The sequence below is a fragment of the Cimex lectularius genome, unplaced genomic scaffold (assembly GCF_000648675.2).
Source record: "Cimex lectularius strain Harlan isolate CLEC.00 unplaced genomic scaffold, Clec_2.1 scaffold19, whole genome shotgun sequence".
Lineage (NCBI taxonomy): Eukaryota > Metazoa > Arthropoda > Insecta > Hemiptera > Cimicidae > Cimex > Cimex lectularius.
Window position 1 is genome coordinate 1,262,212 of NW_019392664.1, and position 14,401 is coordinate 1,276,612.

A 14,401-nucleotide genomic window follows, 5' to 3' on the forward strand; every position below is an offset into this window, starting at 1 on the left:
CTCTTAGTATAAAGTTCTTTATTAAAGTTATTCAAAATTTTGAATAGTTTATAGTACAAATTGCTGTACTAGAGAGCAGTAGTTGTGGAACGCCATTCTTGAAAGTTCAACCCGACTCATAAAGCCAGGAAAACAACACCCGTTGGTTGTTCCCTGGACCCGTACCGACACCGATTTTTTTTCAAATGTGTCTTAAATAAACGCGTTATTGGTGTGGTTCGTGTATTCAGTTGATTTTTTCCCTTTGTGTATTTCGTTTCCAAATGATTTCAAACCGAAAGTTCTAGACGGGTGATAAAATGCCAGCGTTTCTCCAAAGCATCGAGGTGGAGAACTTTAAATCCTACAGGGGCAAGTTCACCATCGGACCTCTGAAATCTTTCACAGCCGTTGTCGGACCGAATGGCTCGGGTACGTCCAGAAAATAATTGAATTTAAAAAAAATAAAAACAACTGATTTGGCGCTTAAAGCTCATGTTAGGGAATTTCTTTCTGGCGCCTCGTTGGGATCAACAACTCATGGTTTAAACTTTTACCTTAACGATTCACCCTAAAAGAAAACAGAACTTACTGTGATTCATATCTAATACACCTGTTGAATCTTTGGACCTCTTAACCTGCCAGAAAAAAAATCACAAAAATCTGACACTTATTTGTTTATTTTTCATAATAACTAGGTATAAATATCAATAGTTGACTTCAAACGTAAACACAAAATTAATAACTTGTTTACCTTTATAGTGTTCCTAGGTCTTTTACACTCTTTAGATTAAAAATAAAGAAAATCAGTTCAATTTCAGCTTTGGCTAATGATGGATGTAGTGTTACATAGCTCAAGTTCTGGGTTTGCTGTGCTATACCATCCTCAATGGTATACAGGAATTTAGGGCCACCGGAAGTCTCAATCGAAGAGAAGGTTAAATGCGATATATGTCAGCTAGATACAATCGTTTTAATGCTCTTATTACACTACGCATTAATGGCTTCCTTGATAAGTTAACTCCAAACGGTCCAAAATTGTAAGGGTGAGCTCTAAAATGGTTCTCATAAAGCTTCATTAGAATGGCGTAATCACTAGACATCCTGTTCTCTATTACTTGAGAGGTATAGTGTATAATGGTGACTATTCACAGCGGCTTGTTTCGACACTTGAACAATGGGGGCAGTTCTCTGTACAAATTAGTTCCATTTTCCTTTTTAATGGATATCAGGAACTAGAGGAGTTCCCCTTGAGCACTGCAGCTTATAGTACTTTATTCCTGGCTCTATTTTTGGGGCTCGCAACATGTGCCCCTGGTGTGTCAGTGTTCTTCCATCGAAGAAACTCATTTTTGAAGGGGGTTGGAACCAAATTCAGGGTCGCTGAGATCTGATCCCACCCCAGATCTTCCATTGATGAGTGTCATGTCAGTTTTTTTTTACCCAATTCTGGCTACTGGTCCCCTTAGGCATTAGAAAAAAAGTCCATAGTCGACGGCAGAAAACGAACCCACAACTGCAGGATCTACTAGCTGAAACTCTGACGCCTTAACCACAGTTCCTCCGGTTTGATTTGTATCAATCAGATGATCGGGGATAAAGAATGTTTTGCTGCCTTTTAAAAGATAGGGTATGGGGTAGAATCAACAACCATGCTCATACTGTAGTACTGATTACCATATAGAATGGTATCAGTGTATCTTTGATTGCATTAAGGTACATCGAGGAAGTTCTGGAAGCTGTGGTTTTCATTCCATTTATTGGCTACAACTTAGTGTTAATGCACGATGTCGACCATACATAGTTTGAGTTTCAACAGCTTCAACTCTTGTTGAAGAAATGGGATTCTGTTTCAGAAAACGAAATCCGATTGCTTATTTAATTGATGCTTATGAGATTTAAGGCCCTCTGAGAGGCCAGAGGAAATAACACCTTATTAAGAACAAAGCTATGCTATTTTATCATTAAATGATTTCCAGTGTTTTGGTGAATTTTCTTTCAAACCATCAATTAATATATTTTTTATTAAAACATGAATTTCTGATCTCATTTAATTTGGTTTTCATTGAAATAAGTAATTAATTGTAATTAATATAATTAGAAAACTACAGAAATAAACAAGATTTATTAAGATATATTTTAATGTTAGCATACCCGTGAAGTAATTTTCACAAAATCTGAATAACTTTTTCATTAAAATTCTGAGGGGTTCAAATTTATAACCGCAAGCATGGCAGATACAAGTCAGATGGCGTAACGATCAGTTCCCACAGGCCTCAGCATTATAACTACAGTCAAACTTCTCATAAATGGGCATCACTCAGGAATGGAATTATGTCTGCTTATTAGAAGGGTCCACATATAGTTTAGAGTAGTTTTGTTGCTTATAAACTTTTCTCATATTTATCAACAGGTCTATTACATCCAAATGTAACATTCCTTACTCCACATTGGGTGTAGAATGCACAAAGATCACTGATCGGCCTGTTGCTTTTTTTCTCCAAATGTCCAATGCTACGTAAAATTTTGGGACATCTTGCTGAAAAGAGTCCATGCTTGCCTTCCACATTTGCAGGGATAGATTTTGAAGTTAACAAGTCAGGGGTCAAACCACTTAACAACCGTCTTGGCCTTTCATTTACTGCACCTAAGCCGTATTCGGCTCTTTACAGTTTGGTGGCTGATTTTTTTTGTTCTCTGCTTTTTTATTTTTGACGGAAGCTTTTTATTTGCGTGTATGAATGACGGTCGCATCTCTCTCACTCCTGGCGAGCTCTTGGTTTGCAAACCACTTAACAATATAGTTTTTATTTATTCTCATTTAAAATTCTAAAGGAATCGAATCCTTAACATGACAAATAAAGTTTGATGTCCTATCTCCCCTGGCCACCACGGTCCCCAGACATTACAACTAACAAGCTAAGCGGACATCATGATTGGAATTTTGTCTGCTTATTAGAAGGGTCAACATATAGAAAAAAAATTAAATAGGATTATTTCTTCCTGTGGAGAGCCACACTGAAAAAGTTGAAATGCTGAAACGCATTTAATCACTACTTGAACTGAAAACTGACATGCAGAACCCTTTTTTTTAAAGATTTTTTTTTTTTTTTAATTTAATTTATATAATTTATTTTAATAAATCTCCTTCAAGCTTTACTGATCTAGCATTTTGCCGTACCACTAGGATAGTACTTCAACAATGACACTTGATATTCCATCTTCTGACAAAATGTGTGGTGATCAGTGACCAGGTGCGATCTGGTGTTTCATGTTCAAAAACATTTTCTTTATCGTACCAACGTTTCAATCTTTAAATTCACTAATTTCGTGGTCCGCTTGACCAATTAAATCGTTACAATTAATTAAGGTTTTTAGTTGAGATGAAAAACCTTAATTAATTGTAGTTTCAATCTTTATTGAGATCATCTTCAGGGCCTGAGATTTACAAACATTTTTTAAATTTAACAAATACATGTAGGATGTGGAAAAAAGTGAATTTATACAATGCAAAGAAATATTTTTTTATATTCAATCAAAGTATATCTACCCACTCAAAGTGTTTGTTTTCTGCATAATTGTGCCATTCTTGCATGTCGTGTTGAGAGTGCCAGTGAGATATTGCTGTTTTGTTTATAAACACAAAACATAACCATAAAACTGCAATATCTCACTGGCACTCTCAACACGACACGCAAGAATGGCACAATTATGCAGAAAACAAACACTTTGAGTGAGTAGAAATACTTTGATTGAATATAAAAAAATATTTCTTTGCATTGTATAAATTCACTTTTTTCCACATCCTACATGTATTTGTTAAATTTAAACAACGTTTGTAAATTCCAGGCCCTGAAGATGATCTCAATAAAGATCAAAACGTTGGCACGATAAAGAAAATGTTTTTCTGAAACCAACATCACACCAGAAGACCGCACCTCACAACTAGACGACAAAATGTTAAAAATTCTGTTCTTATTATTGACCAACATTTGACTCACTCTTATCAGCAATGTTAATGCTTAATGTAGACAGTAGGTACTGACTGTTTAAGCTAGTAATTTCTAAAATCAGACTTAATTCGCCGCTTAATAAGAGACTTATTTATTTGTTATTCACCCATCTATCATCTTTGCTATTAAATTCAAGTTACATCTGATCATTCTGCTGTTTTCAAACTTACCAAAACTTATATAATGAAGTTTTATCTTACCTGAACCCTAGGAGGTCTGTCATGGCTATTGATTCCTGTCTAACTTCGTCTGTGTTTTGGACTCCAGCATAACCCTTGGATTTTTATTTGAGAATAAATTGGGAAAAAATATTTTAATGTGGCTCTCACCCCTCGACCACTACATTCAACAAATAGTTACATGTTAGCCCACTTGTACGACAGGAAATAATTTAATCTTCTTTTAACCCTATTTTTCCCAACATTGTAAAGAAATTAGTACAGTCTCAGAAAGGCAAATGTATAAAGACTGCATTATACTAGGACTTTAGAGAGACTAGACTGTATAATAAAATTAAATAAAAGACTAGGCCATGGAATCATTTGTTAACAATATAAACATGAATATATTTGTATTCAAATTGGATAAGATATTAATGCTAATTTGTTTATGTCTTAGGTAAATCCAATTTTATGGATGCCATAAGTTTTGTTATGGGTGAAAAGACGTCAGCACTCAGAGTCAAAAGGTTGAGTGATTTAATACATGGAGCATCGATCGGACAGCCGATTTCTAAAGTGTACGTATTGTTAAAAACAATGTATTATAATGTCAGTTTTAGACTAGAGGGTCATTATATTATTTTTGTTATGCAGAGCCTCTGTCACAGCCGTTTTCCTTTTGGAGGATGGAAATCTCAAAAGGTTTACAAGGACAGTTCAAGGTTCTTCCTCAGACTACAGGATTGACAGAGAGGTACATTAAAAAAATACACAAAGTCCTTTAATTAATTAAGTAAATTAGAAATGATGATTTGGTCAAATGTGTAAAAGTTGTAAGCATAATAATAATAATTTTTTTTTAAATTTTTTTTTTAATTTAGGCAGTAACAACTCAAAAATATCTGGGGGACCTGGAACACCTGGGTATTAATGTAAAGGCCAAAAACTTCTTAGTTTTCCAAGGAGCTGTTGAGTCAATTGCAATGAAAAATCCTAAAGAACTCACTTCTCTATTTGAGGAAATCAGCGGGTAATGAAGATTCCATGAAAACAGTTGAGGTTTTTATTGGGGTGATTTTTCATCAAATTATACCTGTTTTTAAGCTCTGGGGTTTTAAAAGAAGAGTACGATCGGTTAAAGCAAGAAGTGTTGAAAGCGGAAGAAGAGACCAATTTTTCTTATTTGAAAAAAAGGGGTGTTGTTGCTGAGCGAAAAGAAGCAAAACTAGAGAAAGATGAAGCTGAAAAATATCAACGGTTAAAAGATGAGTTGGTACGTTTAATCATTTTGGTTTATTTACTTAAGATTCTAAATTTTTCATTCTTTTTACATTTTTTTATTTTAGGTGGAAAAAGAGATTGAATATCAATTATTTCGACTCTACAACAATGAGAATGATATCCAATACTATGAGACGGAATTGGAAAAAAAGAGAAAGGAAGTTGAAAAAATAGAGAAGAAGAAAGAAGCTGCAGAAGAAGCATTGAAAGATAAGAAAAAAGAGCAAGGAAAAGCAAATAGGGAGCTTGCGAAAATTGACCAAGACATTCGTGAAGTGGTAAATATAAACATATTCCTAAATATTCAGTTTTATTGTCTATTATGTCAAGATTTTAATTAACTCCGATTACTTAAGGAAGCGGAAATCAGTAAGAAGCGTCCGTCGTTCATAAAAAGCAAAGAACGAACAGCTCATTTACAAAAAAAGCTAAACACTGCCAAAAAGTCACTAGCAGAAGTTAAACAAGCCGCTGAAGCTCATTCTGAAGATACACGTCTCCTTGAAGAGGAACTTGCTGAGGTCAATAGAAAACGGGAAGAATACGAAGCGAATGAGAAAGATGCTTCTCAAAGTCAAGGTCGTGATATTCACCTCGAGGAGACACAGGTAAATAAATCAATGGAAATTTAAACGGAATAATTTTCTAATGAATCAATTTACCTCTAGGTTCAAGAATACCACAGTCTGAAAGTTGAAGCACAAAAACGATCTGCTCAGTATCTTCAAGATTTAGATTCGATCAACAGGGAACAAAAAGCAGAACAGGATCAACTTGACAATGAAATCCGGCTTAGGACGCAGATGGAGAGCCAGATCAGGCAAAAAGGCCATGAGAGGGACGAGGCTCAGAAACGTGTTGACAAACTTACAGATCATATCAGGTTTTCATTTAACTTTTATTGATTAAAAACGTATATGTATTTTAATTACTTTTTTTTATATTTTAAATAAAGGGCGAGTGAGCAATCATTAGAAGAACAGAAGAAGCTTCAGATCGACCTTCAAAGTGATGTTGGTACTTCTAAAGATCGTGTCAAAGAATTGCAAACAGAACTCGAGTCCATTATGGAGCAACTGGGTGATGCTAGGGTAGACAAGCACGAAGATTCCAGGCGAAAAAAGAAGCAAGAAATTGTTGAAAATTTCAAAAGGAATTTTCCTACTGGTGTTGTAAGTATAACATTTTAAAAATGGCGATTATGCTTGCATTACATTTCCTGACAGTGACACATAATTTGGTTGTTTTTCAGTACGACAGGATGATAAACATGTGCCATCCGCAGCACAAAAAGTACAATGTTGCTGTAACAAAAGTACTTGGGAAATACATGGAAGCTATTGTTGTTGATACTGAAAAAACTGCGAGGCAGTGTATTCAATACTTAAAGGAGAATCTCCTTGACCCAGAGACTTTCTTACCATTAGACTACATCCAGACAAAACCTTTAAAGGAAAGATTAAGGTAATGACTTTAATAAAAGTTGTGCTAAGTATTTTATTATTTAATATTTATTACTTACTTTTGTACTTATTTTTATTTGTTAGGGCAATCAAGGATCCAAAAAACACTCGATTATTGTATGACATTCTGAATTTCCACCCTCCGGACATCAAACAAGCAGTCCTGTTTGCCACCAATAATGCTCTTGTCTGTGACACCCCAGAAGATGCGATGAGGGCCGCTTATGAAATTGATGGTGCCAATAGATACGATGTATATAATTATTTTCTTTAATAATATTTTTGCATAATTATTAGTTTGATTTAGTTAAAGGATAAACAAATTAGGTAACTTAATGTTACAAAAGTTATGTAACAAGATATTTAACACGTTGACTGCAACCTATGTTGACCATGGTGGAACCCAATTTACCCCTGGAACTTAATTTTAAGTGATAAAAATTTAATGATGGAAAGAGTTGCATCACTTCCAGTGCTAAGTCCACAGAACTTTTGTTCAATTTGGGTGTTTTCCACTACAGTCATAATGTCATGTAACATTGAGGTTCTTTAGCGTGCGCACCTAGCCGTCAGGCCTTATCACACATTTAGATTCTCAAGTTAGGAGCGACTCACCTCCGCACCGACGCACCTCCGGAAAATCTGCTTAACCGAGAGGTTCGGTGTAGAAGCCCACAAATCGACAGACATGCTACACAGATCGATAGACATACTGACTTCTCCTGCTTGTCTCTTCTGAGGGGGTTTGTTACTTTCTGCACTTAACCAGTGCCGTGCATAAAAGGATACCCAAAAAGTGGTCGAAATGCATCGGCCAATCTTCCACACTCCCTAGATAGAGAAGACGACTATCTCCCTGGGTAATAGCTCCGCTAGCATCGAAACCTCCGGATACACTCTGAACACGGTTTCAATTTTAGTGGAATCTATAACCACCCCCTAGGGGAGACCATGCTTACAGTAAAGGCAGCTCAGACGGCCTCCACCGACAAGCACCCGCACCTGTCCACCATTCCTCACACATTTGAGGGAGAGTAGTCAAAGCTCCTCGCTGGCTATATCCTCTCAGCAATCAGATCCATCCGGGAGGTAAATCAGAGGTCATATGCAAGTACTACGGTTCACAGCCACGAATGAAACACAGCCTCTTCTCTAGGTACCCACCAGGGGTCTCACCACTCAGCCACTGCGAGTCCTTACCCATGTAGCTGGGCTTGAACTTTGAAGTAAATACGCTGTTGTTCAGATGGTTATGCACCCTCCCCCGTCTATATATATATTAAAAATATGTATTTAGACAGAAACTGGTAATCTAAACCGTGTGTGCCTCTGATGCAGCACCCGCTGTTTGCGGCCAGCTCTCAAGCCAGCAACTCCCTTAACGCATGTTGAGGGACTAGATAGGCATAGTTTAGCATCCTCACACACTATATGCTTCCTTGGTCCTATCGTCCAAATGCATGCAGAGGCTGCTTAAGGGTGATTATGCATGCCAGGAAATAAGAGCCAGCTTGTGCTTTAGAGAGTTTGTCACGCTCTCAAGGCTACACCATTATTTTGTGCCTGGAAACCCCCCTCCTTGTAACCAATGGTTGGGAAGGGTCTGCTAGTCTCCTAGTAGCACAGTCCCAGGATTTGGATTGAGAAAAAAGTAAAAAAAATTCAAGATGCACTTACCCTCACACACATCCCACCTGCTCATTCAATGTTACCACATTTAAAACTCGGCGAGAATAATCTACCCTTCTTCTACGGCATCTCATTGAGATCCTCCAAAAGGCAACCTCCTTGCCAAGCTGCAGGCATGTCAGTCCGCATCTGACAACCCACCAGAGCACTGCACCAACACGAGCCCCCTGAGCTGGAATCCCATAGCGCACCATGACAAGGCGATATCCAATGGGACACCAGGGCTTCTCTTAGAGAGTCCAGACACTACACGGTCAGCAGGTGTGGCCCCTGCCCACCACAGCAGAGTACTTGGGAGTCACACTAGCATCAGTAACTTGATATTACCTCAACACCAGTACATCACCACCCAATTCAAATATAGAAGTCTGGTCACATTCACTTCCCCAGTATACTCTCCTCAGGACATGGTCGAACACCCTACACTTGGTATTACTCAAGTCGGAGTTAAACCACCTCTTCCTTTCATGCTAATAAATTACTATAAACACAACACAAACACTAAATACATTTAAAAATCCTAATAGACCTGGTGCTTTTACAAGATCCATGCCTGCTGCATTGCCCTAAGTAAAAAAAATCACAATTAAAAAAATAGGCATGGCCATAACCATTGATATTTGAGTCTTTCTGAGGTACCCTGAGGAATTAGAAACGAAAACTACCTATTATTTGGTAAAGTATGGATAGAATTTTAAAATCTTAAAGGGGAGGAAGCAGATCATCCACTGCACCTGAGGGGCTTAGGACCAAACATGTGTCTTATGCAGTCAATGTCTTAAATAAGGCTAATTAACAGCTTTTTTTATTATGAATAGGAGGAATGATGGTGTAAATAAATGATAAAATAATAAAAACAAATTTTTGTTATTGATTTTTTAAAGACCTGTATTAATAATTTTATTTATTTAAAACTTATTTTTGGTTTTCACAGGCTGTTGCATTAGATGGAACCTTCTATCAGAAGTCTGGTATTATGTCGGGAGGCAGTCTTGATTTGGCAAGGAAAGCAAAACGTTGGGACGAGAAACATATGTCGCAGCTAAAATCTATGAAAGTGAGATTTTTTAATCAGTAAAACAAATTTAAACTTGAAAAACAGCCACTAACGTTTTGTTTTTCACAGGAAAAGCTTTCTGATGATTTGAGGGATGCCATGAAAAAATCTCGTAAGGAATCGGAATTAAATACTGTCGAGTCTCAAATAAGGGGTTTAGAAACTCGAATCAGATATGCAAAAACCGACAAGGAAAAGACTGTAAGTTTGAATTTTTAGTTTTGTTTGCATCGTTTATGATCTATTTTTTGTTTTTAGTTGAAGCAAATTGAAGGGTTGGAGCAAGAGTTGAGGGTCATGGAAGCTAGATATGAAGAAACAGGGGTATGTAATTTTCATTTCAGGTTAATTTTTTGTTTTTATGTTTTAGACAAAGTTTTCAAAGTAGATCTACCTTATTGAGTAGACATTTAAATAAATTATATCCACTAAAACACCTTTTTCTGCCATGTGGAGCATTGAAACAATTACAATGCCCCACATTTCTCTCTTTCTCTTAGCTTTTTACAAGGATGTTTTTAGAAGGTATGCAATCACCTCTGGTGACTTGAGGAGTGTATATCGTAAAACATTCTACGCTAGAACTTGGTCTTTTCTGTTTATTCTTTTTCCGGTTGTGTTCGAATAATCAAAAAACCCTTCTATGACGTAAAACAGCCTAGGCGTGAAAAGATCGAGAAGTCGATGGCCGAACGTGACATCAGGATCCAGGAAATGAAGGAAAGGATGAACTCAGTGGAGGATGTTGTCTTCAAGGACTTCTGTAGAAAGATCGGGATGGAAAACATTAGACAATACGAAGAGAGAGAATTACGGTGGGCTTTTGTCCCATACGTTATTGTATTGATGCATTAAAAGCAAACATTTCATGATTTTTTTCCCTTTCAGCTCCCAACAAGAAAGAATGAAGAAGAGAATGGAATTTGAAAATCAGAAGAACAGGATCGTCAATCAGCTTGAGTTTGAAAAATCAAAAGACAAAAAAATAAAAGGTAGTTTTAGTTCGTACATCATACAAAAATATTTCACAAGTTTACTTTTACAGACAATGTCACTCGATGGGAAAATTCGGTGAGAGATGCAGAAGAGGAACTAGATATTGCTAAAAAGGCTGAACAGAAACAACAGGGAGAATTGGAAAAAGAAATGAAGCAGATTGAAGAACTGAAATCGAAAAGACTTCTGCATAAGCAAGAAGTGGACAAAATGGATGAAGCTATCGGCAAGGTAAGTAGAATTTTCATTCTCGGCCAAGTATGTTATTTAATTCCTTTAACCAATTTTTTCTCACAGGCAAGAAGAGAAGTGGGTAGTATAGCCAAGGACATCCAAACAGCACAAAAATCTGTCACAAATATTGAGTCAAAACTGGAAATGAAAAAGGCTGAAAGACATAGTATCCTAATGCATTGCAAGGTAATTATTTTAAACTGTTAACTATTTCTATATTTCTTGGTTTCTTTTCGGGAACTAGACAAAATGAGTTTGATTGCTGTCTAGTTCCAGAAAAGAAACCCAAGAAATAGAAAAAGTCAACAACCGAAAAAGAAGAATTAAAAATGTTAACTATTTCATTTAATCTCATCCAAAATGTCTGTTTTTAGATGGAGGATATACAAATTCCAATGACTCATGGAAACATGGAAGATATCGGGCAGGAGACAACAGGTGGTGAAAGCATGGACACCAGCACAACTAGTTCTCAATCAATGAATGACAGAGAGAGCCGGTAATTTAATCGATTGCTCTTGTTTAATAGAAAAATCAAACTACTTAGAAAATCAATAATTCGCAGAATTGTAATCGACTACTCTGGATTATCTGAAAATCTTAAGGACATTGACGAAGATGATATCAAAAAGGTCGGGGACAAATTGGCCAAAGTTATCAGTGACCAGTCAATGATGCTGCAGAAAATACAAGCTCCAAATATGAAGGTTGGTTTTGTACATATAATTTTCAAAATATGGTTTTACTTCTTTTTTTTATACTTTTTTTTGTAATTTAGGCGATAGAAAAACTTGAACTTGCCAGAGGAAAATTGCAAGTCACAAACGAAGAATTTGAAAACGCAAGGAAAAGAGCGAAGAAAGCAAAACAAAATTTCGAGAGAATAAAGAAAGAGCGGTATGACAAGTTTGTCGAATGCTTTGAACACTTGTCCAATGTCATTGACAACATTTACAAAGTAAATATTCATAATTCCATTAGTATTTTGTAGAAGAATGTTTCTTAACTGGTTCAATTTTTAGTCTCTTGCGAAGAATCCATCAGCTCAGGCGTATTTGTCATCAGAAAACCCAGAGGAACCGTATCTCGATGGTATCTCGTACAATTGTGTCGCACCTGGGAAAAGATTCCAACCTATGTGCAATCTTTCAGGAGGTGAAAAAACCATTGCAGCTCTAGCCTTACTGTTTGCAATACACAGGTAATATGCCTCAAATGATTAAAAATCATTTGTAATATTTTATAATTACTTTTAATAAAAATGTTTTTCTTTTTTTGTTATAGTTATCAACCAGCACCATTTTTCGTGCTCGATGAAATTGATGCTGCTCTTGACAATACAAACATCGGCAAAGTTGCTTCTTACATCCACAGCGAGACGTCAAACCTACAAACCATTGTAATATCCCTAAAAGAAGAGTTTTTCAGTCACGCCGAAGCCCTTATAGGCATTTGTCCTGATGTAAGATAAACATTTAATATTTATCCAGTACTAGTTTTAACGTTTCATTTTTTAGGCTGGCGAGTGTCTTATAAGTCGAGTGATCACTTTAGACCTTTCAGAATACCAACAACACTGGTAAAAAGAAGGATTAATCATGTCAAGACCAAGTTTTACTTTTTGTACATTTCATTTTCTTTATTTTTTTAAAGTGTAAATAGTTACTTTTTAAAATTAATCTTTTTAATATTTATATATATATCCTTTCTTGTAAAGAAAGTTCTTGGTTTTTTTGATATACCTGTAAATATTCCTATTTTTTTAATAAGCTGTCAGTAATGAATGATTTTACTTATAAAAATATATACATTTGTAAATGAACCTTTGACTTTAAAGGACTTGTTTTCAAATTTACGTACCAATTTATTTAAAACAATAAAAAGTTATTTAAATAATAGAATTTTGAAATATAGTTTTATTTACGCATAAAAACCTTTCTATTTCCAAAAATAAAATTCATAAATCAACATTTTGGTAGTTAAATATTTAATGTATTTCCCTAATGATTGAAGATTGATGCAATGTGTTAAAAGCGCATTGTTTCTGACTTCGTTCTTTAAAATTATTGACTAGTCCATTTATCCATTAGTGATCTAATTGACCAAACTACTTATTTCAATTAATTATTCCTTTTATGTAAGGTCTTGGTCAAGATGAAAAAAGTCAGTGACACGATTGGGATTCGAACCCATGACCTTCAGCTCAATACACCACTGCTTGTAACCACTTGAGCTATCTTTTTTTTTCATCTTGATGAAAACCTTACATAAAAAGAATAATTAACTTTAATTGTTGACTAGATTCATTCAATTTATGTAATAAAAGAGGGTCATTTATCTAGCTTTCAATCCAGTGTTAAAAAAAAGTACAAAGTAAAATTAATAAATTTAAGGCATCGGTAGCCGCAATGGTTTAAGTGTTGACACAGCGTTCATCCCTGAAAGGTAAAGGTCCCGGGTTCAAATGAAGAGCTGCTGGACTAAGGACCTTTACTTTGCAAATGAGTATGTTCTTGTTCCTGTTTTTCATATTTACAAATAAGCATTTTTTCAAACAAATTTTTTGTTTTTAAAATGTGTTATAATGCATTATGTAATGTTTGATAAATATTTACAAATCACATAATGATGCAAGGTAAATGTCTTGCAGGTAGTTAACATTTGTTGCTCTCCTAACTTTATTCAAGGGCAAGGAGGGTCCCAGGCCATCTCAGCTAAGGTGGTTTTCCGAGAAACCTGGAAAATTCGGTAGGGATTAACTTATTACAAAGGACATCTTGAGGTCGTGGACATGGTCGGTAAAAGTGACTATGATTCTGAGGTCATTGTTATGACTGAATTTGTTGGATATTGGCAGGTTAAGACTGCCCCATAGTTCCCAGTCCATGTCCAAATGGATTTAACAGTAATAATTTTTTTTTGTCAACTTAGATTGTCATACATGGTCCAAGTAGTTTATAGAGTAGTCTGTAACATCTGTTCAGTTCCAGTCTTTTTATTCGTGTCGGTGAGTCAAGATAGAACCCAAGGTAGCACACAGTCAGTTTTAGGGATGGGATAGTTGTAGAGGAATATTGCTTTTGTTCATTGTTTCATTTATCTTTATCGTCCAAAGTTTGTTTCGTTGAATATGAAATTTCAATGAATATTAGACTTATGCATGGTGCTCTTCTGATTCTCTGAAACAATTGAAAGATCGGGATCAGAGGAAAGCGCTGTAGAACCAAGGAAGCCGTGCAAAGGATGCATGTAGTTGAAATGTTCTGAGGAATTAATTAAATTAATAGGTAATAAATTTAATTAATATTTACTACCTTCTTTTAGTCTTAATAAAGCATTAGTAACTTGAAAAAATTAAATATTCTATCACTAAATGATTTTCTGGTATTTTAAAATCAATTTTCTTTCAAATCATAATTTTTTTTAAATTAACACTTGAATTTCTGGTGTCTTGTTTAATTTGGTTTACATTAAAATAAGTTGTAATAAATATAATGATTAAAATGCACATAGGTCAAAATGAACAAC

At 35.5% G+C, this 14,401-nt stretch overlaps 1 protein-coding gene across 2 annotated transcripts; it reads left to right on the plus strand.

The window, feature by feature from the left end:
• The first annotated feature begins 84 nt into the window (after positions 1–84).
• On the plus strand, positions 85–12,719 carry LOC106662289 (structural maintenance of chromosomes protein 1A). Of its 2 annotated transcripts, XM_014386281.2 has the most exons (25): positions 85–411; positions 4,611–4,731; positions 4,808–4,907; positions 5,035–5,183; positions 5,258–5,426; positions 5,500–5,712; positions 5,791–6,042; positions 6,103–6,317; positions 6,390–6,606; positions 6,687–6,898; positions 6,982–7,150; positions 9,521–9,643; positions 9,713–9,844; positions 9,902–9,967; positions 10,166–10,168; positions 10,301–10,458; positions 10,532–10,635; positions 10,689–10,870; positions 10,937–11,059; positions 11,248–11,372; positions 11,439–11,580; positions 11,652–11,831; positions 11,896–12,074; positions 12,158–12,335; positions 12,391–12,719. In XM_014386281.2, exons 1-25 carry the CDS (start codon positions 300–302, stop codon positions 12,454–12,456), a joined length of 3,690 nt encoding a protein of 1,229 aa, XP_014241767.1. In that variant the 5' UTR covers positions 85–299; the 3' UTR covers positions 12,457–12,719. The 2 variants fall into 2 exon arrangements, with proteins under 2 accessions (XP_014241767.1, XP_014241768.1); XM_014386282.2 differs by lacking the exon at positions 10,166–10,168.
• Positions 12,720–14,401: the final 1,682 nt, after the last annotated feature.